A 23,847-nucleotide genomic window follows, 5' to 3' on the forward strand; every position below is an offset into this window, starting at 1 on the left:
TCATGGCCGCCGGCGCTGCCACATCGGGCCGCTTCCTGCCACGGGCCGCCCGCCGGAAGTGCCCCCCCGCGCGTCGCCAAGGGAACCGCCCCCCCCGCGCCGGGGCCTGGCAGCGGGCCCCTCGCGTGACCCCCTGCTGGCGGGCGGGCGGCGGGTTTCCATGGCAACAGACCCCCCCTCCGGGGCAAGAATGGTCCCCCCCAGCAGCCAGGAGGTTCCCATGACAACGCCCCCCCCCGCACCTTCTCCCCTTGAGGGGGCGGGGTTCCCATGGCAATGACCCCCCAGGCCCTACCCCCCCACAAGAGGAGTTCCCATGGCAACACCCCCCCCCCCAGCACCTTCTGTCCCTGAGGGAGCGGGGTTTTCATGGCAACAGACCCCACCAGGGGGCAACAATGGTTCCCATGGCAATGACCCCCCACCTCCCCCCCAGTGGGAAAGGAGGGTTCCCATAGCAACACCCCCCACCCTTCCCCCTGAGGGGGCCGGAATGGTTGCCATGGCAATGCCCCCCCCCCGCTCCCCTCAGCAGGCAGGGAGGGTTCCTATGGCAACACCCCCTTCTCCAGACCCGTCCCCGCCAGAGGGCAGGAAGGGTTCCCATGGAAACAGTGCCCCCCCCCCCGCTTTACTCCCCCTGAGCAAGGGGGGATTCCCATGGCAACAGGGACTCCAGCAAGGGTGCCCCTCAGATGCGGGGTCCCCATTCCCGCACCTGCCCCCCCTCAGCACCCTGCAGGTTCCCATGGCAACACCCCCACCAGGGCAAGCCCCCCCAGCAGGCAGAGGGGTTTCCATGGCGACAGGGCCCACACACGGCCCCCCCGGGCTCCTCCCCAGGACGGCCCCCCCTAGTGCTAACGGGGGGGGGGGCAGAGGTCTCTCCGCCGCTCCGGGCAGCCCGGGCCAGCGCCGCCCCCGCCCCCCCGCCGCAGCAACGCCCGTCTCGGCCCCTCGCCGGGGTGGAGGCGGCGCGGGGGGGCGGGGGTCGGAGCCGCTGGCGCGGGGCTCGCACGTGTGTCAGGAGCTGCTCGGCATCGCGCGTGCCAAGCGGCGGGGACGGACACGCGCGCGCACAGAGCTGTAGAGATAGACCGATGTGTATGACACAACCGCTCGAGCTCGGGCGCGGCCGGCAGCGCTTCCCCCCGCGGGGCCGAAGCCCGGGCCGAGCGGGGCGACGCGCCACAGCCCGCAGCACCTGCCGGCGGGCCCCGCGCGAGGCCGTTCCCGGAGCCGGAGGCCCCGCCGCGTGCTGCGAGAGCCGCGTCCGCGCGGGGCGGGGCCGGGCCGGAGCCCCACCCACAGCTGGCGGGGCTGCGGCCTGCGATTGGTGTGGCGCGCGGAGCTGGCGGCCACGTGAGGGCGGGCGGCGCCGCGATTGGCTGCGCGGGCCGCGTCCCGCGCATGGGCGGAGCGGGCGGCGGCGGCGGCGGCGCCATGCGGCTGAGCCCGTGCCAGGCCGTGCTGGCGCTCGCCATCGCGCTGAACCTGCTGGTGCTGTACTACGTGTCGCGCCTGCAGCGGCGGGCGGCGCGGCGGCCCCGCGAGCGCGGCCCCGCGAGCGCGGCCCCGCGGCCCGGCCTCACCGTGCTGCTGCGGGAGTTCGAGGACTTCGAGAACTACGTGCCCGAGGTGGCGCGCGCCTTCCTGCGCCAGCGCCCCGCGCCGCCCGTGCTGGTGGTGGCGGACGCGCCGCCCTACCCGCCGCTGCGCCTGCCGCCCGGCCCCGGCCCCGGCGCCCGCCTGCTGGTGCTGCGCCCGGCCGCCGACCAGCCCGCCGCGGCGCGGCGGCCCGAGGCGCACGTGAGCACGGAGTTCGTGGCGCTGGTGCCGGACGGGGCGCGGGCGGACGGCGCGGGGCAGCTGGAGCGCATGCAGGAGGCGCTGCGGGCCGAGCGCGGCAGCGTGCGCATGGTGGCGGCGCCGGTGCGGGCCCTGCGGCCCCTGCAGTGCCTGGACCTGCGCGTGAGCCTGCGGCGCTGGGCGGCCGAGTACCGCGCGGCGGCCGCGCCCGGGCTGTGCGGGGCGCTGCGGGGCGACGCCGTGGTGCTGCTGCGCGCCAGGGACCTCTTCAACCTGTCCACGCCGCTGGCCCGGCCCCTGCTCACCTCGCTCTTCGTGCAGACGGCGCTGCGGGGCTGGGCCGTGCGGGTGCTGGACGTCTCCTTCCCCTCGCTGCACCAGCCCCTGCTCACCTCCTCGCACAACCAGTGGAAGGCCGACCGGCGCGCCCAGGCCAGCCGGCGCCGGCTCTTCCAGGACTTCGGCATCAAGCGGGTGGTGCTGGAGGACGGCCGGGAGCAGTGGTACGGGTGCAGCAAGGAGACGCCGCGCTGCTTCGGCACCGTGCACGACGACACGCCCGAGTACCTGTACCAGGACCGCTGGACCCCGCCCTGCTGCCTCCGGGCCCTCCGCGAGACGGCCCGCTACGTCGTCGGCGTCCTGGAGGCGTCCGGCGTGCGGTACTGGCTGGAAGGCGGGACGCTGCTGGGGGCGGCTCGGCACGGGGACATCATCCCCTGGGACTACGACGTGGACCTGGGCATCTACCTGGAGGACGTCCCCAACTGCGAGCTGCTGCGCAGCGCCGAGGCGGGCTCCGTCGTGGACGAGAAGGGCTTCGTGTGGGAGAAGGCCATCGAGGGCGACTTCTACCGGGTGCAGTACAGCGAGCACAACCACCTCCACGTCGACCTCTGGCCCTTCTACCCCAAGAACGGCGTCATGACCAAGGACACGTGGATGGACCACCGGCAGGACGTCGAGTTCCCCGAGCACTTCCTCAAGCCCCTGGTGCCCCTGCCCTTCGCCGGCTTCACGGCCATGGCGCCCAACAACCACCGCGGCTTCCTGGAGCTGAAATTCGGGGCAGGCGTCATCGAGAACCCCGAGTATCCCAACCCCGCACGGAAGAGGCTGGACAAGGGGGCTCTCTGAACGCCGGGCCCACGCCTTCCAGAGAGACTGCCCTGGCCAGGGGTGCCGGGAGATGTGCCACGGGCCGCCAGCACCGGGGAAGTCCAGCCTCTGCCGTGGTGCTGAGGACGAGCTGCACGACGGGGCAGGTGACCTGGACCGCCACCACCGCCTCCCTCGGGTTCGCAGTCAGACAGCTCAGACTTGTCCCGTCCTGGCCGGGGCGCGGGTTTGTCGCCCGCTCGGGCATGCGCAGTGGGGCAGCTCTGGGGCGAAACACCCCAGGGTCGTGGGGATGAAGCCCTTGTGCCCGAGACTGGGGCCAGGCGGCTACCGGGGCTCCGTCCGGTCCACCCTGCCAGGCAGAGAGAGGCCCGAGACGGCCCGGTGCGTCCCGTCTGCCACCGCTTGCGGCATCGGCTGGCGCTAGAACAGCTCGCGGACGCCTGCCCGGGGCTCTGGCCCACACAGCGGAGGGGAAAGTGCGGTGCTCCCCGCTCGTCACGCGCCCGCTGATGAGATTCGTGCCTTGTTTCTGGAAGGCAGGATGGAGGGGGGAAAAAGGGTCTGTTGGCCGCCGTTGGAGCGCATCGTCTCCATGCTTCTCTTCCTCCCTGCATCTTTTCCAGCTAGGTCACCCCCCCCAGTTTGGAGGGCTGATTTTTTGGGGTGGCACGCAAGGAAATGTGGTCATGATGCCGCTGCCTCAACGGTGCCGAGCGGCTGGGGGTTTGTCGGCCCTTAGTTCGAATCTGGTTGGAGTGAGGGGAAGGGGGGGTTTACCACGCTGAAGAGGAGGTCTGCCCCGAGCAGGGGGAGGCCGCAGGCCTGCGGTGGGCGGCTCACGGCACACGGGCCAGGGGCAGCGAGCTCTGGGAACGGGGGCTCTTGGCAATGCTGCCTCAGAGCTGCATGGGGGAGACGCGAGCCCCACGCCCGTTACCCGGGCAGGTGTGCCCTGGGGGGAGGTCAGAGCAGGGGACAGCTTGGCCACCCCGTGCCCAGTGGGCCCACCTCCCCCTTCCCAGCTGAGTCTGTCTCAGAGCCAGGACGTGCCTCCTCCTCTCCAGCCTCAGTTTTCCCTGCTGCAGCTGCAGCCCATTGCTCCTAGTCCCGTCCCCTGTGGCCACAGAGAAAAGCCTGTCCCCGTCCTCTCTGCCGTTGCCCCAAGACTGGGATCAAATCCCCCCCTTGTCTCTTCGCCCCTCACCCCCCGGTCCTGTCTCCCGGCCCCTCACCCCTTGCGTCGCTCTCCGCCGGACCCTTCCAACCTCCCCCTGGGAGCGCAGGCCCGACCTGCACCCGGGGCTCCCCGCTGCCAGACGGAGGACAATCGCTGCCCTTGATTTGCAAGCGATGCTCCTTCAGACAGCCCAGGAGGCTGCTGGCTTTTTCTTGCACCCTGTACGGTCATCTGATCCGACCCCCAAATGAAGCCAGCTGCCGTGGGATTCGACCCTGCACCTGCAAAGCCTCCCCCCCCCCCCGACTTCCCCGTGTTCCCAGACGCTTGCTCCAAGGGTGGAGCCGGTCCCCTGCGAGCTCTGCTCTGGGGTGCGGGGTGGAGACGAATAAAGGCCGGTCCCTTGTTGGCCCCTTCCTCTTCGTTAAGGTTCGGGCTTTTTTCTCTGCAGTCGGAGCAGCTGGGGCCGTGGGAGTGAACTGGGCTGGTGCGCCTAGTGGCAGGAGCACGCTGGCTGGAGGGGATCCCTCTGCTCTAGCAGATCCTCTTGGTCCCTCTGCTTCTAGCAGTACAGATGGGGGGGTGGTTGCCTTTTTTTCTGGGGGTGCATGGCTTCTGCCTGGGGTCTCCCATGTGCACCGAGCCCCCTGCCAGAGCCTGCCAGCCTCAAGGGGGGGGCTTGGGCTAGGGCATCACATCGCCCCTTTCAGAACCGGGCCCAGGACGCACCAGCCCGTTCCCCTCGGCACCTTCCCCACAGCTCGAGCGTGGTCCAGCATTACTGCCCGGTCCATGGGGGTAAAGCCCCCCGTGTGTTGGGTCCTCGTGCTGGGGGTGCAGAGCATACTTTGGGCTTGCAGGCTGGGGCCGGCAGAGGGCAGCACCCCCACGCACGGTTCCTGGCCCGCGGGAGCGCGGCCTAGCGGCACCGGCTGGAAGAACCGGAGCAGGCAGCTGCAGGGCTCGGCCCAAGCCAGCGGGGCTTGGGGAGATGCACCAGGCCGAGCTGCATGTTGCCTGCCCCGTGTCACCGCAGGCTGGAGATCACCACTCCTGGCCCCCGTGGTCTGGTTGCAAAGGCCCAGTCCAGCCCCCCCGTGGCCCGGAGGCTGCCGCTGGCCCCGCGCTGGGTGCGGCTACAGGCAGGGCATCGCCCCAGGGTCACTGTGCCTCGGGGTCCCGAACAGGGGAGCCCCAAGGGTGCAGCAGACCCCACGTCCCCACCCCAGGCAGCAAGCGGGGGGGCAGGGACAGCACGTGCTTGATGCAGCCTGGTAGGACCCGGTGGCAGGGCACGACAGAGCCCGATGCCCAGCCAAGGGCAGCCCCCCGCCAGGGGAGGGGGATGTCCTGGATGAGGACTGAGGCTCCATGTGCCACCCTGGGGCAGGGCCCTAAGCCCAGGCCAGCCCCACACCCACCGCAAAGGACATGCACGCGGCCAGGCTCGGGTGCTTCGTTTATTGCATTGCTAATGAAGTCCTGATTAGACCCTTACCCGTTACAGTCATTTCGGCATGAAGAGACCCGTGCTGCCCACAGCACCCTGGGGACACAGGACCCTCCCGTCCAGAGCTGCCAGGCCCCTCTGCCTTCATTAATTACCAGGCGTAGGCGACACGTAGGGGGGCACGCGCCCCCCCCCTGGACGTGCCAGCTGCAAAACGGGAAGCGGTGCTAGAAACGCCCTTCCGGTTTTGCTGCTGGCTCCGCGATCGACTGCTGAGGGCCGCCCTCCCGTAGGCGATCTGGTGCCCCCCACACTCGACCCGTCCCCCACGGCTGGAGGAACCCCCGACTGGCCCTAGCGCCCAGACACAGACCCCCCCCGGCTGTCCGTGTGTCTGCAGCGCTGGGGCCAGGCTGGAATGACTGGAGAGGAGCTGGTGCTCAGCCCCCGCCAGGGGAGCAGGGCCAATGCCCGTTGCTGCCTGAGGACATGGACGGTGAGGGGCTCATGGGCAGGGGGGCCTGGAGACCCAGGGGCGCCCGCCCGTCCTGGTCCCAGAGCCGCGGTTAAAAACAATAGAAATAACGGAGTGTTTAAAAACCCGAGGCCAGCTCCAGTGGGACACGACCGGGGCAGGGAAGGACGGGCTGGGTCCTGGCCATGTGAGGTCAAGCCAATGACCACGTACCGTGCCCCCTCCTTCCCACCCCGGCCGGCTCAGGGCTGAGCCCTCCACGGCCCTGCTTCCCTGGAGCAGATGCAGGGCCAGTGGACGTGGGCTGTGGCCCAGAGCAGCGTTCACAACAGAACAAGTGTTTAAAAACCCGAGGCCAGCTCCCATGCCCGTCGGCTCGGGGCCGAGCCCTCCACGGACCCGCTTCCCTGGAGCGCATGCAGCGAGAGCCCAGGCGCTGCCAGGGAGAGCTGCGGCCCCGCCGGCATCAGCAGTTTGAAAGACCCAGGTGCGAGAAGACCACCCCGGCGGCAGCAGCGCAGGTCCCACCCCTGAAGCAGACCTCGCCCCAGGACCCTGCTCCTTGCAACCAGGACAAGCCTCCTTCCCAGCGTTTTAAAAATAGCAAAATAAATTAGGCCGCGGGCCCCGGGGCCCTGAGAAGTGACGTCCCCCAGAGTCACGGCATGGGCCACCGACATCGCTCCCCTGCGACACGGAGCCAGGCACAGCCACAGCTGCAGCAGGAGGCAGCGGGGCAGGGCACCGCGCCGCTGCAGCTTCAAGTCGTGGGTCTGGGGGGTGCTTGGTCCACGAGTGTCACGGGGGGCAGGCAGGACGCGAGGGGCAGCCGGGGCCCCAGGAGTGAGGCTCTGCACCACGGCGCAGACTGGAAGTCGGGGGCAGAGGGCCCGGCCCCCACTCGAGTCCAGCAGGCCAGGAAGCAGGAATGTGCAGTCCGGCCTGTCCGTGATGCGGAGCCGCCGGCCGCAGCCCCTCACATCACCGACTCCTCGCAGGAATCCACAGGGGCAGGGGGGTCAGTCCGGAGGAGCGGGGAGCCCTCGCCCTTGCCTGGCGCCAGCCCGTCCGCCTTGACCTCCACTAGTTCTTCGGCCACGGCCTGGCCGCTGCGCTCCATGTGCGCCTGCAGCAGCCCTGCGCCGAAGGCGTCGCCCTCCACGTTGAGGATGGTGCAGGTGCGGTCCCTGCGGGCACGAGACGGAGCCATGAGCAAGGCCCTGCACGCGCCCGGGCACCGCAGCCCAGCCCCAGCCCCCTCCAACGCCGGCTCCACACCCTCCCCGGAGCACAGAGGAAGCGACAAGGCAGGATCCAACCCCACCAAGTCCAGAGCAAACCCTCCCACCTGGGATCGAGCTCCTTTCCCATGCCCACTGGGCCCCAGGTCCATCACCCCCCTCCCATTATGGGGAGAAGTGGCTGCAGCCCAGCCTGGGTCACTCACACGAGCCAGTCCACAGCCAGGATGAGGGAGATGTCGTTGGTGGGCAGCCCCACGGCCTCCAGGATGATGGCCAGAGTGAGGACGCCGCCGGCCGGGATCCCTGCCGCCCCCACGCTTGATGCCGTAGCCGTGACCCTGTGGGGAAAAGACGCCGGGAGGTCAGAGCGCTGCGTGGCCTCCGGCGCCAGACCCTCCAGGCCAGGGCTGAGCGGAGGGGGCCAGAGCAGGCCTGCCCCCAGCCAGCCCTTCTGCGCCAGGAGGCAGCACCCGGCTCCATCGAGACCTGGGACAATTGTGGCACTGCTGCACACTGCTGCCAAGGCAGGGCTGGCAAGTGCCCTGCTGCCAGGGACAGCAGGGGAGGCCGGACACCCCAGGGCAGCAGCTGCTGGGGGCTCCCAGGCCCTGCGTTCGTCTCAGAGGCCTGGGGAGCGCAGAACTGGGCCACCCGCAGCAGCCAGGCCAGGGGCAGGAGCTAGCAGAGTAGCACCATGCTGGCTCTGGGGATCCCCCGCCCATGACACGGCCCAGCCAGGCCGGGGAGGTCACGCTGAGCAGCTCCAAGCGCCGCTGGCAGCCTAGGTAGCCCTGCCAGACAGCCTAGCCAGGAGCTGGGACAGCACCTTCCCTCCCCACCCCACCCCTGCTCCCTCCCGGACCCGCCTGCCCCTCCAAGGTGGGCACGGGGTGAGGGCCCGGCCCCCTGCCACTCACAGGATGGTGATGATCTGGATGAAGTCCAGCGAGATGTTGTTGAGCTGTGCGATGAAGACGGCGGCCACGCACTGGAAGAGGGCGGCACCGTCCATGTTGACCGTGGCTCCGATGGGCAGGATGAAGCGGCTGATGTGCTTGGAGACGCCGTTGTTCTCCTCCACGCACTTCATCATCAGTGGCAGCGTGGCCGAGCTGGGGGGGCAGGGGCAGCAGTGCCTCAGTGCAGGTCCCCCCAGCTTCACCCACTCAAGGGCATGGCCCCATGCCACCCCCCCCCCAGTGCCACGTGGGCTCAGCTATATCCAGCCTAGCAGCCTGCGCCCCAAGCACCCCCATTTGATGGGGGAAGTTCCTTCCTGACCCCACCCCGAAACCCAAGGACGAGAAGCGCCAGCATGCAACGCCAGCGCCCGCAGAGCCAAGAGTCCGTCCCTGCCCGGTTCCTGGCCTCCATCGCACGCAGCAGGGAGCGCTGCAGGCCACGGAGATGCCACGGCCAGCTGTCCGTGAGCAACTGCTAACAGGTGTCAAGACACAACTGGAGGAGCATTTTTCCTTGTACGAGCTCCACCGAGGGCCAAAATTGCCAGTTCTCCCACCGCGGGAACAGTCAGACACGCCCCGGCCTGGTCGCCGACCAGACGTGGGCCTCCCTCGGGGCGGGCAGCCGTGGGTACCTGGAGGAAGTGCCGAAGGCGGTGGCCAGCGGCGTGACGATGCCCCAGAGGAAGCGGTAGGGGTTCCTGCGCGTGAAGATGAAGTAGATGCCCGGCAGCACCAAGAGGCCGTGGATGACGTGGCCCACGATGCAGCTGGCGATGTACTTGCCCAGGCTGGCAAAGAGGGCCGCCACGTCCTCCATCTCCACGATCTTGCCAGCCACCAGGAACATGATACCCAGGGGCGCGTACCTGCGGGGTCGGGAGGCGGATGAGCCTTGCAGCACGCACTGGCTCGGGGCCTGACCCCGGCAGCCTCCCCGGGGCAGGGCCGTGGCTCACATGGAGGGGAGAGCCCAGGAGTCCTGGCTCCCTGCCCCTTGCGGGGATCGGCAGGACAGGGACAGTCTCTCGGGTCCTGGGGCCCACGAGGAAGACATCCAGCCCGTGGGTTTGTGACCCAGGGTGGTCAGGCTTCCCTGCTGCCATGAAGTGGGGAGCCCTTCCTCTTCCAGCTCAGCCCAAGGCAGGGCCCCCACGAGGGATGCAGCCTCCTCCCAGCACCAGAACGGGGCTGCCTGGGGGCTCCGTGGAGCCTCCGTTGCCCCAGGCCGGAGGCCCCCACACCGGGCCACAGCCGAGGCCACCCTGGGGCCTGGGCCCCAGGAGAAAGGAGATGCAGCAGCCCCTGGCAGGTGCGGAAAGCCCCGTCCATGGCAGGCAACAGGGCGGGCCTGGGGTCCCCCTTGTCCTGAGCCCCCTTCTTTCCACTCATCCCCATCACCAGAGGCTCCTAATGTTTCCTCCCACCCAGAAGCCTGCATTGAGCCCCGGGACAGATCAGGGCCTGAACCCGCTCCCTGCTGCTCTCCCAGGCCCCGGCACGGGCTCCCGACTCACCACATGATCCAGGAGACGAGCACCATGGTGGCCTCGTTGAAGGAGTTGAAGAACTGGATGAGGTTCTCGCCCTCGGGGCCCAGCTTGCGCAGCGCGATCCCGAAGACAATGGCGAAGACCACCAGGCCCAGGATGTTCATCCCCTCCACCTCCTCGCCCCAGGGCACCTGAGCCGAGAGCGGGGCGGTCAGCCGCAGCCTTGCAGAAGGCACCCACGGGGACCCCCGGGACCTCCTCTAGAGCCGCATCCCAGAGCGGGGAGCTACAGGCTGGCGCATCTCCGTCCCCACCCGGGAGCACGGGACAGCACGCACCGCTCGCAGCCCAGCTCCCAGGCTGCTCCCGAGCGCACGGCACTGCACCGAGGCCCTGGCGGCTCCAGCGCGGGCCCGGGAGGTGTCGTGGACAGAGCACCCAGCCGTTCTGCCAGGATGCGGAGCACCCTCGCCCTTCCCTGCCAGGAGCCCCCTGCCGAATCTGCACACCCGGGACTGGCACCAGCTGCCCGGAGCTTGGCTGGGAGCCGTCTAGCCCGGCCGGCCACAGCACCGCCGCTCACCTTCTCCACCACCACCGTCTCGTTGATGACCCCCAGCTCATCCGTGATGTTCTTCTTGATCTCCACCAGCTTGTAGGACGTGGCGTACTGCAGGGACAGAGGGAAAAGCTATTGCACGGGGCCATACGCGGGCACGCTGGTCCCCGGCAGGGCCTGCCCAAGCCCCCTCTGCTTTACTGGGCTCATGTCCTTGGAGCAGGGGGACCCCCAGCCTTCTCCAAGGGGGACGGAGAGAGGGGGAGGAAGGGAGGCCAAACACGGGACAGAGCGAGACACTTACCGAGCGGAAAGTGGCCGAGACCAGGTTGGAGGGGAAGATGTTCCTGTGGGAAGAGAAGAGGGCATTGAGGGGCACAGAGAGGACAAGACTGCAAGAACCCCCCATGCCGCCCTCCCTTCCTCCCCGGCACAGCTCCGCGGGGCAGCGTCCTGCCGCTGCGGTACGAGACGCCGAGCACAACCGAGAGGAGCGCGCAGGCTTCAGGCTGCTCCGACCCCGCCGCCCCGGCACCCCCAGGCTCGGCTGTCACTGCTGCTACAAAGGCCCGGCAGGCAGACGTGCGTGGCCCCGGGGTGCCACGGCCGACCGAGCACGTGGCAGGAGGACGCAGGCGACGGCAGACCTAGCCGGGCGGGCTCGGCGGCTTGAGACTGCTGGTGCCCCTTCCCTGGCCGAGCTAATGAGGTTGATTCTGCCCCAGCCCCCATGCTAACGAGCAAGCAGTGCCAGGAGGCTCAGCTGCCTGGCTCCATCCTCCAAGAGGTGACAGGGCAGAGCAGCGGCTTTCACCCCCTTGCAGGGCCGGCTCCTGCGCTTCCACCTCAGGGCTGCGAGCTGTCGGGGGCGATCGCCCGCTCGGCTGGCACCGGACAATGCCCTGGCTCGGGACGGCGGCTCTGGGCAAAGCGCGGTGAGCGCAGGCCCTGGCCCCGCGTTGCAGGGCTGCAGCCCAGACGCTGGCGACCGCCTGCTGCACTCCCGCAATGCAGCCCATTGCCTCCCGGCGGGCGCGATCTGCCACTAAGGTGAGGGATTACCAGCCTCTGGATTCACCCGCGTGAAGGCCAGGAGGGACTTGGAGAGCAGGGGCCGCGCTGGCCCACGAGGGGTGCGCAGACGCAGGAGAGATCCCAGGCAGAGATCCCTGCTACACGCAGAGGTGCCCCTGCCCCACATCCGTACCCGTCTGACCTGGGGGAGAAATCCCTTCCTGACCCCAGATATAGCATGGGTCTCATGGGGAGCAGAGGGGCAAGACCCTGCAGGGGTGGCCGCAGCAGAAGCACTGGCACAGCCCAGTCCATCCCAGCCAAAGTCTCCAAGGAAGGCCTAAAAATACCCTGACCTCCGTAGCAGGAGCACAGGGGTCATGCCGAAGCCTGGGAAGCGTTAGTGTCGTCTTGGCGTCCTACAGCACTCGTCACGCCGCATGGTAGGAGAAGCCCTTCGGCACATCACGTCCCGCTTCGGTCTAGCGTGCGCTAGGGGCGTCCACCCGCGCGACTAGGCCGGGACCCGCTCCCATCGCAGCCCAACTCCCCACGACAGAGGCAGCCCAGCCCACGGCCGACACCAGCTCCACGGGACCGCGCGCTGTGCCCGGGAGCGCTGACCGACGCCGCGTCCCCCTGGCCGCGGCCCCAGAACAGGTCACCTCCACCAGGAAAGCCGCAGCAGCGAACCTCAGCGGGGCTGCTCCCCCCTATGCCTCCCTCCCAAGGGTCCCAAAGATGCTGCGATGGTGCTGCCTGGCGCCACGCCACACCGGCACTGGCGTGTGCAAGTCAAGATGAGCCCAGAGGCTTCCTGCAGACGCCCCCAGCCCTTTCGCAACAGCAGAACCGCTCCACTATTGTTCCCCGTTGTCAAGAACGAAAGCAAGAGGTGGCATTCTCCAAGGGGGACATGGGGTCGAACGACCCCAAGAAGCACTGCCTGGAGCAGTCTGCGGCCCTGCTCCGCAGCAGGTGGGTCAGAGGGTCTCGTGTGCAAGCCCACCAGCGCAGACCCCGGCTCTCTGCAGAAATGCCCCGCAACAGCCACGGGGCAACAAGGTCCCTGCCCCCTGCAAGCTGCTTTGTGCTCGAAGGGGCAGTCGGCACGACTCCCCCATTGCCCTGGAAATCCACGGGCGCTGCCAGGGTCCCTCCACCCGCAGGGAGAGGAAGACGAGCCCGTTCGCTGGCAGCTGGCAGCGAGGGAGGCTTTCTTTGTGCGACGAGACTTGCCCGAGTCCCAGCACCGGAGACACAGAACTGGAGCCACGTTCATCTCTGCGGCCGGCACTAGGGAGCGCCTCCCAGGGGAAGCGAGGCAGAGACTGCCCCGACCGACCGCAGTGGCACACGTGGCGAGAGGAGCACTCAAGAGGGAGGCGGCATTGCATCAGCATCGCGCCTCCTCCCCTCGCACCGGGCAGCTCGGGGTTTTTCCGGCCAGACGCGAGGGGAACAGGACATTTCTGTGACGCGCTTCCCTTCCGAAGCGTGGCGGGAGTTTCGCAGCAACCGCGCTCTTGGCAGCGTACGGCGGCGAGGGAAGCCGGATGGAAAAGTCTCGCCAGCCCCAGGCTGTAGGTTCATTTTAGCAGCACGATGGGATGAATCACCCAAGTCAGGACTCACTCGTGCCAGGGCGACGGGGGAAGAGACTCCCTCTCCCAAAACCCAGGGGCACGGGGGCGGCGACGCAGGCGATGGGGACGCGGCCACAGCCCGGAGCCGCGGGCGGGCAGGAGCGCGCGGGTCGCAGCTGGCGAGCGCTGTAGCCCGCGGGCACGGCCGCGCCCTCCTGCAGCCGAGGCGGCGCTTGCGTCAGCGGCAGGTGTAGCTGTGCTGGGCGCTGCAGGGAGGAGGTGGCAGAGCTCCCGAGACCCCGCGTGGAAACGTCCGCTCTGCCAGCCGGATCCAGCTCGGCCTGGGCACGCCCGCCAACGCCGCACGGGCGCGGGGCCGTCCTCACAGCCGCGGCATCCGAGGGGGTCGGCTCAGGAGCTCCACGGGCAGCGCTAGGACCCGTGCCACGGCCCAACGCAGCCGGGCGCTCGCTGCCCCCGGGCCCAGGTCCGTCTCTGCCCGTTCCCGGCCCCCACGGTGTTTCCGGGGTCTTACACCCGGCTCAAGCCCCCGACAAGTGCTCCCCCATCCCCGACCGCGCGCGTAGCCGCCCGGGCGGGTCCGCCCACCCCGCACGGCCGCGCCCGCGCCCACGCCCGGCAGATGCCACGAGGGACCGCGCAAGACGAGCTCCTGGGCGGGCACTCACCGGACCAGGTCCAGGAAGGAGTCGCGCACCTCCTTGGCGGCGGGCAGGCCGGCGGCGGCGGCGGCGGCGGCGGAGCCGGGCCCGGGGGCGGCGCCGAGGCCGGGCCGCACGAGCAGGGCGATGGCGACGCCCTGGGCCGAGGCGAGCAGCGTGGTGGCGAGGAAGAAGAGCAGCGCCCACCCGCCCAGGCGGCCGAGCGCGGCGGGCTGCAGGCTGGCCGCGCCCGCCACCAGGCTGCACAGCACCAGCGGCAGGATGATCATGCGCAGCAGCCGCAGCAGCAGCTCGCCCGGGAACGACAGCGCCAGCACCGCCGCGCCGCCCAGCCCCGCCCGCCGCGCGCCCAGCCCCGCGCCCGCGCCCGCCACCACGCCGCCCACCGTCAGCAGCACCAGCGCGTGCGCCCGCACCCACCGCCCGCACCCGCCGCCGCCGCCGCACACCCGGCCCCGGCCCCGGCCCGCCGCGCACGGCGCCCCGGCCCCGGCCCCCGCCGCCACCCCGTTAGACGCCGCCTTCTCCTCGCCCGCCGCGCTCACGACCCCCGCCTCGCACATGGCTGCCACCGCCGCACTGTCCCGCGCGCGCCGACCCGCCCCTTTATATGCAGTGCAGGGGCCGCCCCCAGTAGGCCACGCCCGCCGCCCCGTTAGAGGTCGCCTTGTCCCGCCCCCTCGCCCCGCCCCGCCCCCCCTCACCCGGCTGTCAGCCAGCCGCCGCCCGACCAGGCGGCTTCCGCACCTGCAGCCCCCAGCACCGCCCCGCCCCGCCCCCCAACCCAGCGCCGTCCAACAGACCCCACCCCCCCCGCCGCCGCCCCACCCCCAAACCCTAAACCAGCGCCGTCCAACCCCCCCCGCCCACAAACCAGCCCTGACTAACCCCCCACCCCCAACAACCACCCCCCCAGCCCTATACCAGCGCCATCCAATCACCCCCCCAACACTGCCCCCCACCCCCAAACCAGCGCTGTCCAACCCCCACCCCCCACCAACCACCCCCCCAGCACCAACCCCCCCCCCCGCACCCGGCCGGCACCCCCAAACCACCCCCCCACCTAACACACCCCACCCCTCACTCTCACCATCTGCCCCACGTGGCTCCCAGTTGCGCCCTCCCCACCCCCGCCTCCTCAAACCCCGTCCAGCTCCCCCGGACATCGGACACCTCCTCGGCCCCCCAGCTCTTCCCCCCCGACTCGCCCACCTCACCCGCGGAGCTGGCAGCACAGAAGGTGCAGGCCCTGATTGCCCCCCCCATGGCGGGGGCAGGGGGAGGGAGCAGAGGAAAGGGGCGAGCGGGAGGGGTGGGAAAGGACAGGAGAGGAAGAGGCGGGTGAAGGAAGCGGACAGAGGCAGAAGGCGCCGGGCCGTGGAGGTGTCCCTGCGTGCCCGGCCCACGCCCGCCCTCAGCCTCGGGTAGGAAAACCAACCGCGGGTGTTACGGGCAAGGAGCGTGGGGAAGGCCGGGTGCGTTTTCCTGGGCAGGGCCTGCCGTTTCCTTTCTCCCAGCGCCCGGCTTCGTCAGCCCCGGCCCTCAGCTCAGGTCGGTTGGGCGCGCCGCACCCGAGTCCGCTCAGCAGCGTGGAGCTCGGCCGGGCGAGGAGCGGCGAGTCCCGGCTCTTCCCGGGCCGGCCGGCCCCCGGCTGGGGGGTGATGCTCGGGCTCAGCGTTCGCCATCTCCCCCCCTCCAGGAGCTACAGCAAAGTCAGCCAGGTCCAGACACAATTTCTCCTCTCGAACCCAAGACAGAACTGAGCAGACGTCGCCGCAGCCTTTCCGACAGGTGCCGGCCCGCGGCCATCAGGGCTGGCCGTGACAACTCCCCTATCCCGTCTGCTTCCGTCTCCCTCGGTCTGGCAGCGCCGCGGGACGCAGGCTGCCTCCGAAGAGCTAACGCCTTCCCCTTGCCGTAGCGCAGCGTGCGGGTGTGCTCTCTTGGGCAGAGTCGTTGTCTTTTTTCCCCTGGAAACAGCCCAAGTCGAATTAAAACCTTCTGGGTCTATAATACCCGTGTGTCTAGCTCGCTGTAACGACGGGAGCTCTGTCCACAACTTACCTTCATGACACCACACCTGAGCAGCGCTGCGTCTGTCGCGTCGTCTGCGCCGGCCTCGCTCGCTCGCTTGCACGTGCAGAGAAGAGCAGGCCGAGCCTCCCGGCTGCCGCCCCAACGCCCCGTGCAAACCTCGCTCACGCGAGTGCTTCTGGGCCCCGTAATTCAACAGCTTTAACACGAAGTGGCTTATAGATTCATAGATGTTAGGGTCGGAAGGGACCTCAATAGATCATCGAGCCCGACCCCCTGCATAGGCAGGAAAGAGTGCTGGGTCTAGATGACCCCAGCTAGATACTCGTCTAACCTCCTCTTGAAGACCCCCAGGGTAGGGGAGAGCACCACCTCCCTTGGGAGCCCGTTCCAGACCTTGGCCACTCGAACTGTGAAGAAGTTCCTCCTAATGTCCAGTCTAAATCTGCTCTCTGCTAGCTTGTGGCCATTGTTTCTTGTAACCCCCGGCGGCGCCTTGGTGAATAAATCCTCACCAATTCCCTTCTGTGCCCCCGTGATGAACTTATAGGCAGCCACAAGGTCGCCTCTCAGCCTTCTCTTGCGGAGGCTGAAAAGGTCCAGTTTCTCTAGTCTCTCCTCGTAGGGCTTGGTCTGCAGGCCCTTGACCATGCGAGTGGCCCTTCTCTGGACCCTCTCCAGGTTATCCACATCCCTCTTGAAGTGCGGCGCCCAAAACTGCACGCAGTACTCCAACTGCGGTCTGACCAGCGCCCGATAGAGGGGAAGTATCACCTCCCTGGACCTATTCGTCATGCATCTGCTGATGCACGATAAAGTGCCATTGGCTTTTCTGATGGCTTCGTCACACTGCCGGCTCATGTTCATCTTGGAGTCCACTAGGACTCCGAGATCCCTTTCCACCTCTGTGCCACCCAGCAGGTCATTCCCTAGGCTGTAGGTGTGCTGGACATTTTTCCTCCCTAGGTGCAGCACTTTGCATTTCTCCTTGTTGAACTGCATTCTGTTGTTTTCTGCCCACTTGTCCAACCTGTCCAGGTCTGCCTGCAGCTGTTCCCTGCCCTCCAGCGTGTCCACTTCTCCCCATAGCTTTGTGTCATCCGCAAACTTGGACAGAGTACACTTCACTCCCTCGTCCAAGTCGCTGATGAAGACATTAAAGAGTATCGGTCCAAGGACCGAACCCTGCGGGACCCCACTGCCCACACCCTTCCAGGTCGAGACCGACCCATCTACCACGACTCTTTGGGTGTGACCCTCCAGCCAATTCGCCACCCACCGGACTGTGCAGTCATCCAAGTCACAGCCTCTTAACTTGTTCACCAGTATGGGGTGGGATACCGTATCGAAGGCCTTCCTGAAGTCCAAGTATACGACATCCACCCCTCCTCCTGTGTCCAGGCGTTTCGTAACCTGGTCATAGAAAGAGACTAGATTGGTCAGGCACGATCTGCCTGCCACAAACCCGTGCTGGTTTCCCCTCAGCATAATTTGCCCTGCCGGGCTCTCACAAATGTGAGCCTTGATAATTTTTTCAAAGACTTTACCAAGGATGGAGGTGAGACTGACTGGCCTATAGTTGCCCGGGTCCTCCTTCCTCCCCTTTTTGAAAATGGGGACCACGTTGGCCCTTTTCCAGTCCTCCGGGACTTGGCCCGTGCGCCACGAGCATTCGAATATTCCCGCCAGTGGCTCTGCAATGACGTCGGCCAGTGCCTTCAGCACCCTCGGATGGAGCTCATCCGGGCCTGCCGACTTAAACGCATCCAGTTCTTCCAAGTGACTCTGCACCACCTCAGGGTCTACGCATGGCAGTCTGGCGCCTTGCTGCTGCCTCTCTACAACCCCAGTGAGAGACTTGTCGTGCCCCTCGCTTAGGAGCACTGAGGCAAAGAACTCGTTGAGGAGTTCAGCCTTGTCCCCCCTGTCTGTCACCAATTGCTGCTGCCCATTTAGCAGCGGTCCTATTCCTCCCTGGGCCTTCCTTTTACTCCCTATATATCTAAAAAACAATTTCTTGTTGTCCTTTACTTGGGTTGCCATCCTCAGCTCCATGGTAGCTTTGGCCCGCCTAACTGCCTCCCTACAAGCACGAGCAGAGGAGGTATATTCATCTTTAGTGATCTCACCCTGTTTCCACTTTTTAAGTGCTCCCCTTTCGGCCCTTAGGCTGCCCTGGATTTCTCTGGTCAGCCATGGAAGCCTCCTGGCCCCTTTCCCTCTTTTGCCTCGCTCGGGGATCATCTTGCTTTGTGCCCAAAGGATCGTTTCCTTTAGGCACAGCCACCCTTCTTGGGCTTGTGGGTCCCGCGCTCCCTGCGCCGCCTGCACCGGCTGACTTGGAGGGACATGGCTGGAGGGGAAACGCGGCGTGCGTGTCCATCGCCGTGTCTGCGCTCGGAGAAACGTCCGCAGCCCGGCCTTCTTCGCTCTGCAGCCTGTGGCATTCGCACTCGGTCCCGTTACGCTGCACCAGCTCTGCTGGCACGCTCGCCTCCCTGGGCCGGCTGAGGTTGGTGGGGGGCGAGGGTGTCAGGATGCCGTGTGCCCTGCCCCGACTCCTCTTTCACCCGCAGCAGGGAGCTGGAGGCTGCTCTTCAATCCCCTCGGTCGTCTCTTCTGCAGACTCGATCAGCCCAGTCCCCTCGGCCTCGCTGGAGTCCAGTCTGTCGCATCCGCGGAGCCAGTCCCCCCCTCGCGGAAGGCGATCAGGTTGGTCGGGCATGACTTGCCCATGGTGGATCCCTGATCCCCTTCTCCTCACACTGCTTTGAAACGGATCCCCAGAGGACCTGCTCCACGACCTTTCTGTGGCTCCCCGGATCCTCTCCTCCCCTTTCTTGCAGACGGGCGCTAGCTTTGCCCTTTTCCAACCGTCTGGGACTGTTCCCGATCCAGCCGGACAAGCCTCCTCCTCCCGAAGCGGCAGAACCGCAGAGTCCAGGCAAGGAGACACGTAGCAGCTCCCTGCACCCCGTGCCCGGGCTCCACAGTCGCCCCCAGGCTCGCTTTACACGTGCATGTGTTAAAGCGCATTAACACCACGCGCACAGACTGACGTGCGACTACAGCTAGTCCCGAGTCAGTCCATACACAGCGTTAATGTGCCTCACCGTGTCTACACGTGCGTTAGTGTGCTTCAGCTACTTGCCCCGCACTGCTTTTGTAAGTTTGATACCTGCACGTGTAGACGTGCACCCTTAATGCGCCTTAACTTGGGCTGCAGTGCCTGAAGCTAGTGCCCTAGGATCTTCAACCTTGCTCCCATTTCTCTGTCAATTCAAGGCGAGGTCCGACCTGCTAACTCTGGTCTTTCCCAGCCGTGATCATCATCTCTCTGGAGGACGGTGACGTGCAGATCCACCTTGCTTCTGGTTTTGCTCCGACCGAACACGCCAAGTCGCGGTAGCAGCTCGCCGAACTGCGCATCCATTTCTTCCTGGGGCGTTTCTTCTTCGTAGTTTTGAGCGGGTGATTTCAACGCGTCTCGCAGGACCTTCCTGGTTTTACGGCAAAGCCTGGAGGGGAAGCGGTGCAAGGAAAATGTTTTGTTGTGGTTCAGTGAGACTTTCGCTTTAGGCCGCCGTTGATCAGCGAGCGCGGAGGCGAGACGGGGGAACGGGGAACGCTTCCTGCTCTTCCCCCCGCGGTGCAATAGCGAGCACGGCTGGGGCGGAGGGCGGAGGACTTCCACGGCAAGGAAACGCTCCGTTTGCTGCCTGTCTGAACCCCGAGCGGTCCCCTCTCCTCGGGATCCTCCACCGATTTCACCGGGGTGCAGGAAATCAGTATTTGCAGGATAGGCAGCGTGCTCGCCAGAGCTAGCGGCAAAGAAGCACGTACCGGTTGGTTTTGGTGCAAGTCGGTGATCCCCAGCCAGGGAGCTGCGACACCCCGGGGCGCACGAGAGACCTTCCACGGGGTCTTGAAAGTGTGCCGCGTGTGCAAAATGGTTCACCAGATCAATAGCTGACCAGAGATTTCCAAGGGGAATCCAGTGTCCAAACTATTCTGCCCCATCCTGGGCTTTGTCAAGGTCTTTGCAAGAGAAGACTTGCTTTACCATCTTTCTGTAACTAAAAGGTCTGGGCCGGCGTTTTCCCAGGGGGCGAGCGTGAGTCTGACGAGGAGTGGCCTCGAGCCTCAACCGGTGGGAACCAAGCACGCCAGCGCCGAAAAGACTTGCTCAAAGGAAGGGGGTCGTCACCTATCGGATTGTGACTGAAAAAGGGTCTGTGCGTGCATGTGTGCATCCCTGCGTGTGTGTGTGAGTGTATGTGCGCACGCGCACGTGCTCCCTCCACTTTCCTGCTGAAAAGGGGGGAGAAAAAAAAGGGAAGAGAAAAATGAAAGGGGACGTGGGCTTTCGCCCTCCCCCCAAATGGAGAATCAGACACTTCCACACATTTTCCTTTCTATTTTAATGCCACCTCTGGATGCAGCGCGGTGTTCCCGGCGCCCGGGATTTGGGAGCGCGAGATCGGGAGCGGTGACGCTCGCGGCTCGTTGAGGCAGGCGGGGGCCGTACCCGCCAGGGCAGGAAAGCCTGAGCTCTCCCCACGGCCCAGCCGGCGCCTTCGGTTCAGAGCAGCGGTTTCCACCTTTGTCCTTCTGTGGGCCCCTAAACAATTTCAAACAGAGGCGCGGACCACTTTGGACACTTAGACGGAGACGTGGACCCCTTTGAACTGAAAGTGTGGGTGTGCACATACTTTGTGACTGACCGCAGGCATCTCTTGTGGACCCCTTAGACGTCGTCTGCGGACCCCCAGGCACCCGTGGACCACCGCCTGAAAGCCACTGGTTTAGAAAGAAAGTACAGGAAAAATCGAGGCTTTTTCTTGCAATTCAGGAATATCCCCCATGCCCCGAGGCCTGCACACAGCTTGTGGTGATAGCCAAGACGCCGCGTCCAGGAGGGGCTCGAGCGGGGGGTCTAATTTAAGCACACGAGGAGTCCCACAGAAACCCCCTCCCACATTTTGGCCCGCAGCTTCCAAAGGGGCCAGGGATTTGGAGTCTCCTCCTGCAGGGCGGGCCGCCGGCGACCGAAGCAGGACATGGCTGCCATCATCATCCTCGTGCCAGCTGCGGGCTCCTCTGGGGCTTCTCGACGCCCGCTCAAACGTTCCCCGTCACGATCCACCAGCCGGCTCCCAGTCTGTCGAGGAAGCGCCTGCGTGCAGAAGGCGAGCGCCCGCGGGAGGCCAAGCTGCACTGACCACAGCCCTGTGGCCTGCGCCTTCCTGCGGGGCAGCTCGGCCTCCCATGGGCTGTGGTCAGTGCAGTGGTGCTGGGCTGGAGCCGGGGTCCGGAGAAGCTTTCTCTCGGGCCTAGCTCAGTCTCACGGGCGAAGGTGCAGCTCCCCGTGGTGGCAGAAGTGGGATCTCAGAAGGGTGCTGGGCGCTAAATGCAAGCGCTGGGCTGGGACTCGGACGAGCTGGGCTCAGCTCCTGGCTCTGTTCCTCATGCAGCTCAAATGACTGATGCAGGTTGAATTTTTTTTTCAAAGAAGCCTAAAAATAGAGCCCGTGAGGGTCACGGGAGCCAGGCACGCAGCTGCCAAACTCCCTTGGAAGCGCCAGCCCGGGGGGCTCGTCCATTCAGCGAGCACAATAACCTTTGCCTGGGTGGGAGCGAAGATCTGTGGCGCTCCGGCCGTGAGAGCGCGGGGGGCCGCTGGCGCACCACGAAGGGAAGATCTCCCCCAGACCACACGAGAGCCGGTGGCCCCCGGCCTCAGAGCCAGGAGTCCTCACCACCCTCCCCGCCTGAGGGGCAGCAACCAGACGGGAACGTCCCAGCAGGACCCAGGAACTGCATCTACCGTTTAAGGTCCGGCTAACGTGATGCACTGGGTCTGAGGTCCAGCGCAGTCCACGGCGTCTTCGCGGCAAGCGCCCCCGAAAAGGGCCCGGCAGGCGGGGCCGTGCCGGCCATTCGGGGCGGTGCCCGTCGCGGGCCCCGGGAGGAAGCACAGGAAGGGCAGGCGTCCCGAACCCCCACGCCCCCAGAGCAGGGAAGCGAGACCTCTCCGGCGACGAGGATCGTGCAGGAGTCCGTCCCCCCGCAGCGGGGCTCCACGTCGCCCTTGCAGCTGCCACCGAAGCCGGAGCAAGCCCCGCACCCCAGGCAGGGCCCTGGAGAAGGAAAGGGCAGGGGGTCATCTGAGCCCGGCAGCCTGTCCTGCCCAAGTGCGAGGGGCTGGACCCGCGATCTTCCAGCCCGAACAGCTACGAATCTGTGCTTCAGCCCAGCCCTGCCTTCCCCAGGCCCCGAGGAGCCCCAACCAGCCAGCGCAGAAGTGAGACATCAGACCAGGCGCGATTCCCCTTCTCTCGCACTTCAATCCCTGCTTGCATCCGGGCTGCAGGTATTTCATGCTGTTTTCTGCAGCTTCTCACCCCCACGTGCTTACGGATAACCAAGTGTTGCTCAATCCACCGCGCTGGAGCCCCCGCCGGCTTGCAGCACCCGGCCCCCCCGTTACCACTGAGCCTACCGCCAGCTTACACCCACGGAGACTACGGCCCCAGGACTCACAGCCCCAGATGCAAGCTCTTATTTTCTCCAGGAGCATCCTTTGGCCTCATTCCCAAACCCTGTGGAAGGGTTTCCTGCCTTTTCTAATTGATACCGTAGGAAACTACCACTGGAAGGGACTCAGGAGGTCACATCTAGTGCAATGAAGCAGGACCAGCCCCACCTACATCATCCCAGCCAAGGCTCTGTTTACCAGGATCTTGGAAACCTCCCAGGATGGAGACTCCCCACCTCTCTGGGGAGCCTGCTCCAGCGCTTCACCACCCTCCTCCTGAGCAAGAGTTTCCTAATATCCAACCTCAACCTCCCTTGCTGCAGCCTGAGCCCATTGCTCCTTGTCCTGTCGTCTGCCCTCACCGAGAACAGCCCAGCTCCATCCTCTTTGCAGCCCCCCCGGCAGGGAGGTGAAGGCTGCTTGTTATTCAATCCCCCTCGGTCTTCTCTTCTGCAGACTCAATCAGCCCAGTCCCTCAGCCTCTCCTCACCGGTCCCGTCCCCCAGCCCCAAACCACGCTCGTTGCCCTCCACTGGACTCTCTCCAACGTGTCCGCACCCGTTTGCAGCGGGGCCCACAGCTGGACACTCCAGATGTGGCCTCCCCAGGGCTGAACAGAGGGGACGCATCATTTCCCTTCATCTGCTGGCAACGAATGTGGCCCAGCCGTTAACCCATCCCGCCGGGCGGGAGGAGGAAACAGTGACGCAGTTTCCCAATCCTTGGGTCTCGAAGCCAGCGCGCTGCTCGCAACCGGCAAACGTGTTTTTCCCTCTTTACTTTCCCAACGTTTTGTCCGGGGGCAGGAGCCAAACAAACCTTGCGCAATGCAGAGGACGTGTTGACACACGGGGGTAGTTGCAAGTTAACTAGGGCGGCAGTGCCAAAGCAGTCGTCCCCTGCCCCCATCGCTCGGCCGCGCGTCTCCCGGTAGGAAGGTGCGGGGCATCGCCCGGGCGGATAGGAAGGCGGCTGGATCCCGGGAGAGTCGCGCCCTCCCTGGGGGTCGTACTGACACCACGAGGTCCGTGCAAAGTCGGCACTCTCGTACCAAAGCAAAATCGACCGGCTAGGCTACGGGGCGTCTAGGGAACGGAAAATCCCTTTCTGCTGTAAGTTTTATGTTCCCGAGGAGCAAAGCCAGTGACCGACGCATTTAGGGTATAGGGTCGTTGGGAAGGGACCTCCCGAGACCACAGCTAGTGCAGGCCCCTGCTCAGGGCAGGATCTAAACCATGCCCCCAGCCACGGGTCTGCTCCCGACCGTTCCCGGGGACGGAGACTCCCCCGGCGCCGCGAGGCAGGACGTCCCTCCTCGTCTGCACGCTCCGCCGGCTGCAGCTGCCGACACGTCCTCGGCGCCCGCGGCTGGAAACGCTCCGTCCTGCTTTCCTGCCCCGTCACGCCCGCTCCCGGCTCTGCAACGAGTCAAGTCCCTGCCGGCCCAGCTGGCCCTGGGCTTGCTTTACTGGCTCCGAGTCCCATTGACATCAAGCATCGCGGGCGCGGCGCGGCGTGGGCCCGGAGGGCAGACAGCCCTGCCTCGCCCGTGGCCGGCGGAGCCGAGAGCGGGCCAAGGGCAAAGACCGTCTTCACGGTGCCCGGCGGGGCCGCGTCTCAGGAGCCCCGAGCACAGGAAACTAGAACAATCAAAAGCAAAGTGCCGTTTAAAACCCAGGCAAAAGTCCAATTGGAGAGATT

The 23,847-nt window shown here is 66.5% G+C and overlaps 2 protein-coding genes and 1 long non-coding RNA gene across 3 annotated transcripts; 1 reads left to right on the forward strand and 2 right to left on the reverse strand.

The window, feature by feature from the left end:
• The first annotated feature begins 1,407 nt into the window (after nucleotides 1-1,407).
• On the forward strand, nucleotides 1,408-4,531 carry FKRP (fukutin related protein). The gene has a single exon (XM_014593809.3). The coding sequence runs from the start codon at nucleotides 1,411-1,413 to the stop codon at nucleotides 2,944-2,946; it is 1,536 nt and encodes a 511-aa protein (XP_014449295.3). The 5' UTR covers nucleotides 1,408-1,410; the 3' UTR covers nucleotides 2,947-4,531.
• A 1,024-nt stretch (nucleotides 4,532-5,555) lies between these two features.
• Nucleotides 5,556-14,164, reverse strand: SLC1A5 (solute carrier family 1 member 5). The gene is made up of 8 exons (XM_059719376.1): nucleotides 13,581-14,164; nucleotides 10,596-10,638; nucleotides 10,316-10,402; nucleotides 9,757-9,923; nucleotides 8,875-9,108; nucleotides 8,195-8,389; nucleotides 7,481-7,615; nucleotides 5,556-7,220 (listed from the first exon to the last, which is right to left on the reverse strand). The coding sequence occupies exons 1-8, from the start codon at nucleotides 14,135-14,137 to the stop codon at nucleotides 7,010-7,012; spliced, it is 1,629 nt and encodes a 542-aa protein (XP_059575359.1). The 5' UTR covers nucleotides 14,138-14,164; the 3' UTR covers nucleotides 5,556-7,009.
• Nucleotides 14,165-20,010: 5,846 nt separating this feature from the next.
• Nucleotides 20,011-23,847, reverse strand: LOC132245632 (uncharacterized). The gene is made up of 2 exons (XR_009457340.1): nucleotides 20,321-23,847; nucleotides 20,011-20,229 (listed from the first exon to the last, which is right to left on the reverse strand). It is a non-coding gene; the product is annotated as an uncharacterized LOC132245632 (long non-coding RNA).

This window comes from Alligator mississippiensis, chromosome 15 (assembly GCF_030867095.1).
Source record: "Alligator mississippiensis isolate rAllMis1 chromosome 15, rAllMis1, whole genome shotgun sequence".
Lineage (NCBI taxonomy): Eukaryota > Metazoa > Chordata > Crocodylia > Alligatoridae > Alligator > Alligator mississippiensis.

What these genes read in the sequence shown, in the direction of transcription:
- FKRP (XM_014593809.3), top strand. Translation starts at nt 1,411, where the DNA reads ATGGGCGGAGCGGGCGGCGGCGGCGGCGGCGCCATGCGGCTGAGCCCG.
- SLC1A5 (XM_059719376.1), bottom strand. Translation starts at nt 14,137, where the DNA reads ATGTGCGAGGCGGGGGTCGTGAGCGCGGCGGGCGAGGAGAAGGCGGCG. An exon ending in CTCGTCTCCTGGATCATGTG is followed by an intron (nt 9,109 to 9,756) that starts GTGAGTCGGGAG and finishes CCGACCCCGCAG; the next exon opens with GTACGCGCCCCTGGGTATCA. An exon ending in ATCCAGATCATCACCATCCT is followed by an intron (nt 7,616 to 8,194) that starts GTGAGTGGCAGG and finishes TTTTCCCCACAG; the next exon opens with GGTCACGGCTACGGCATCAA.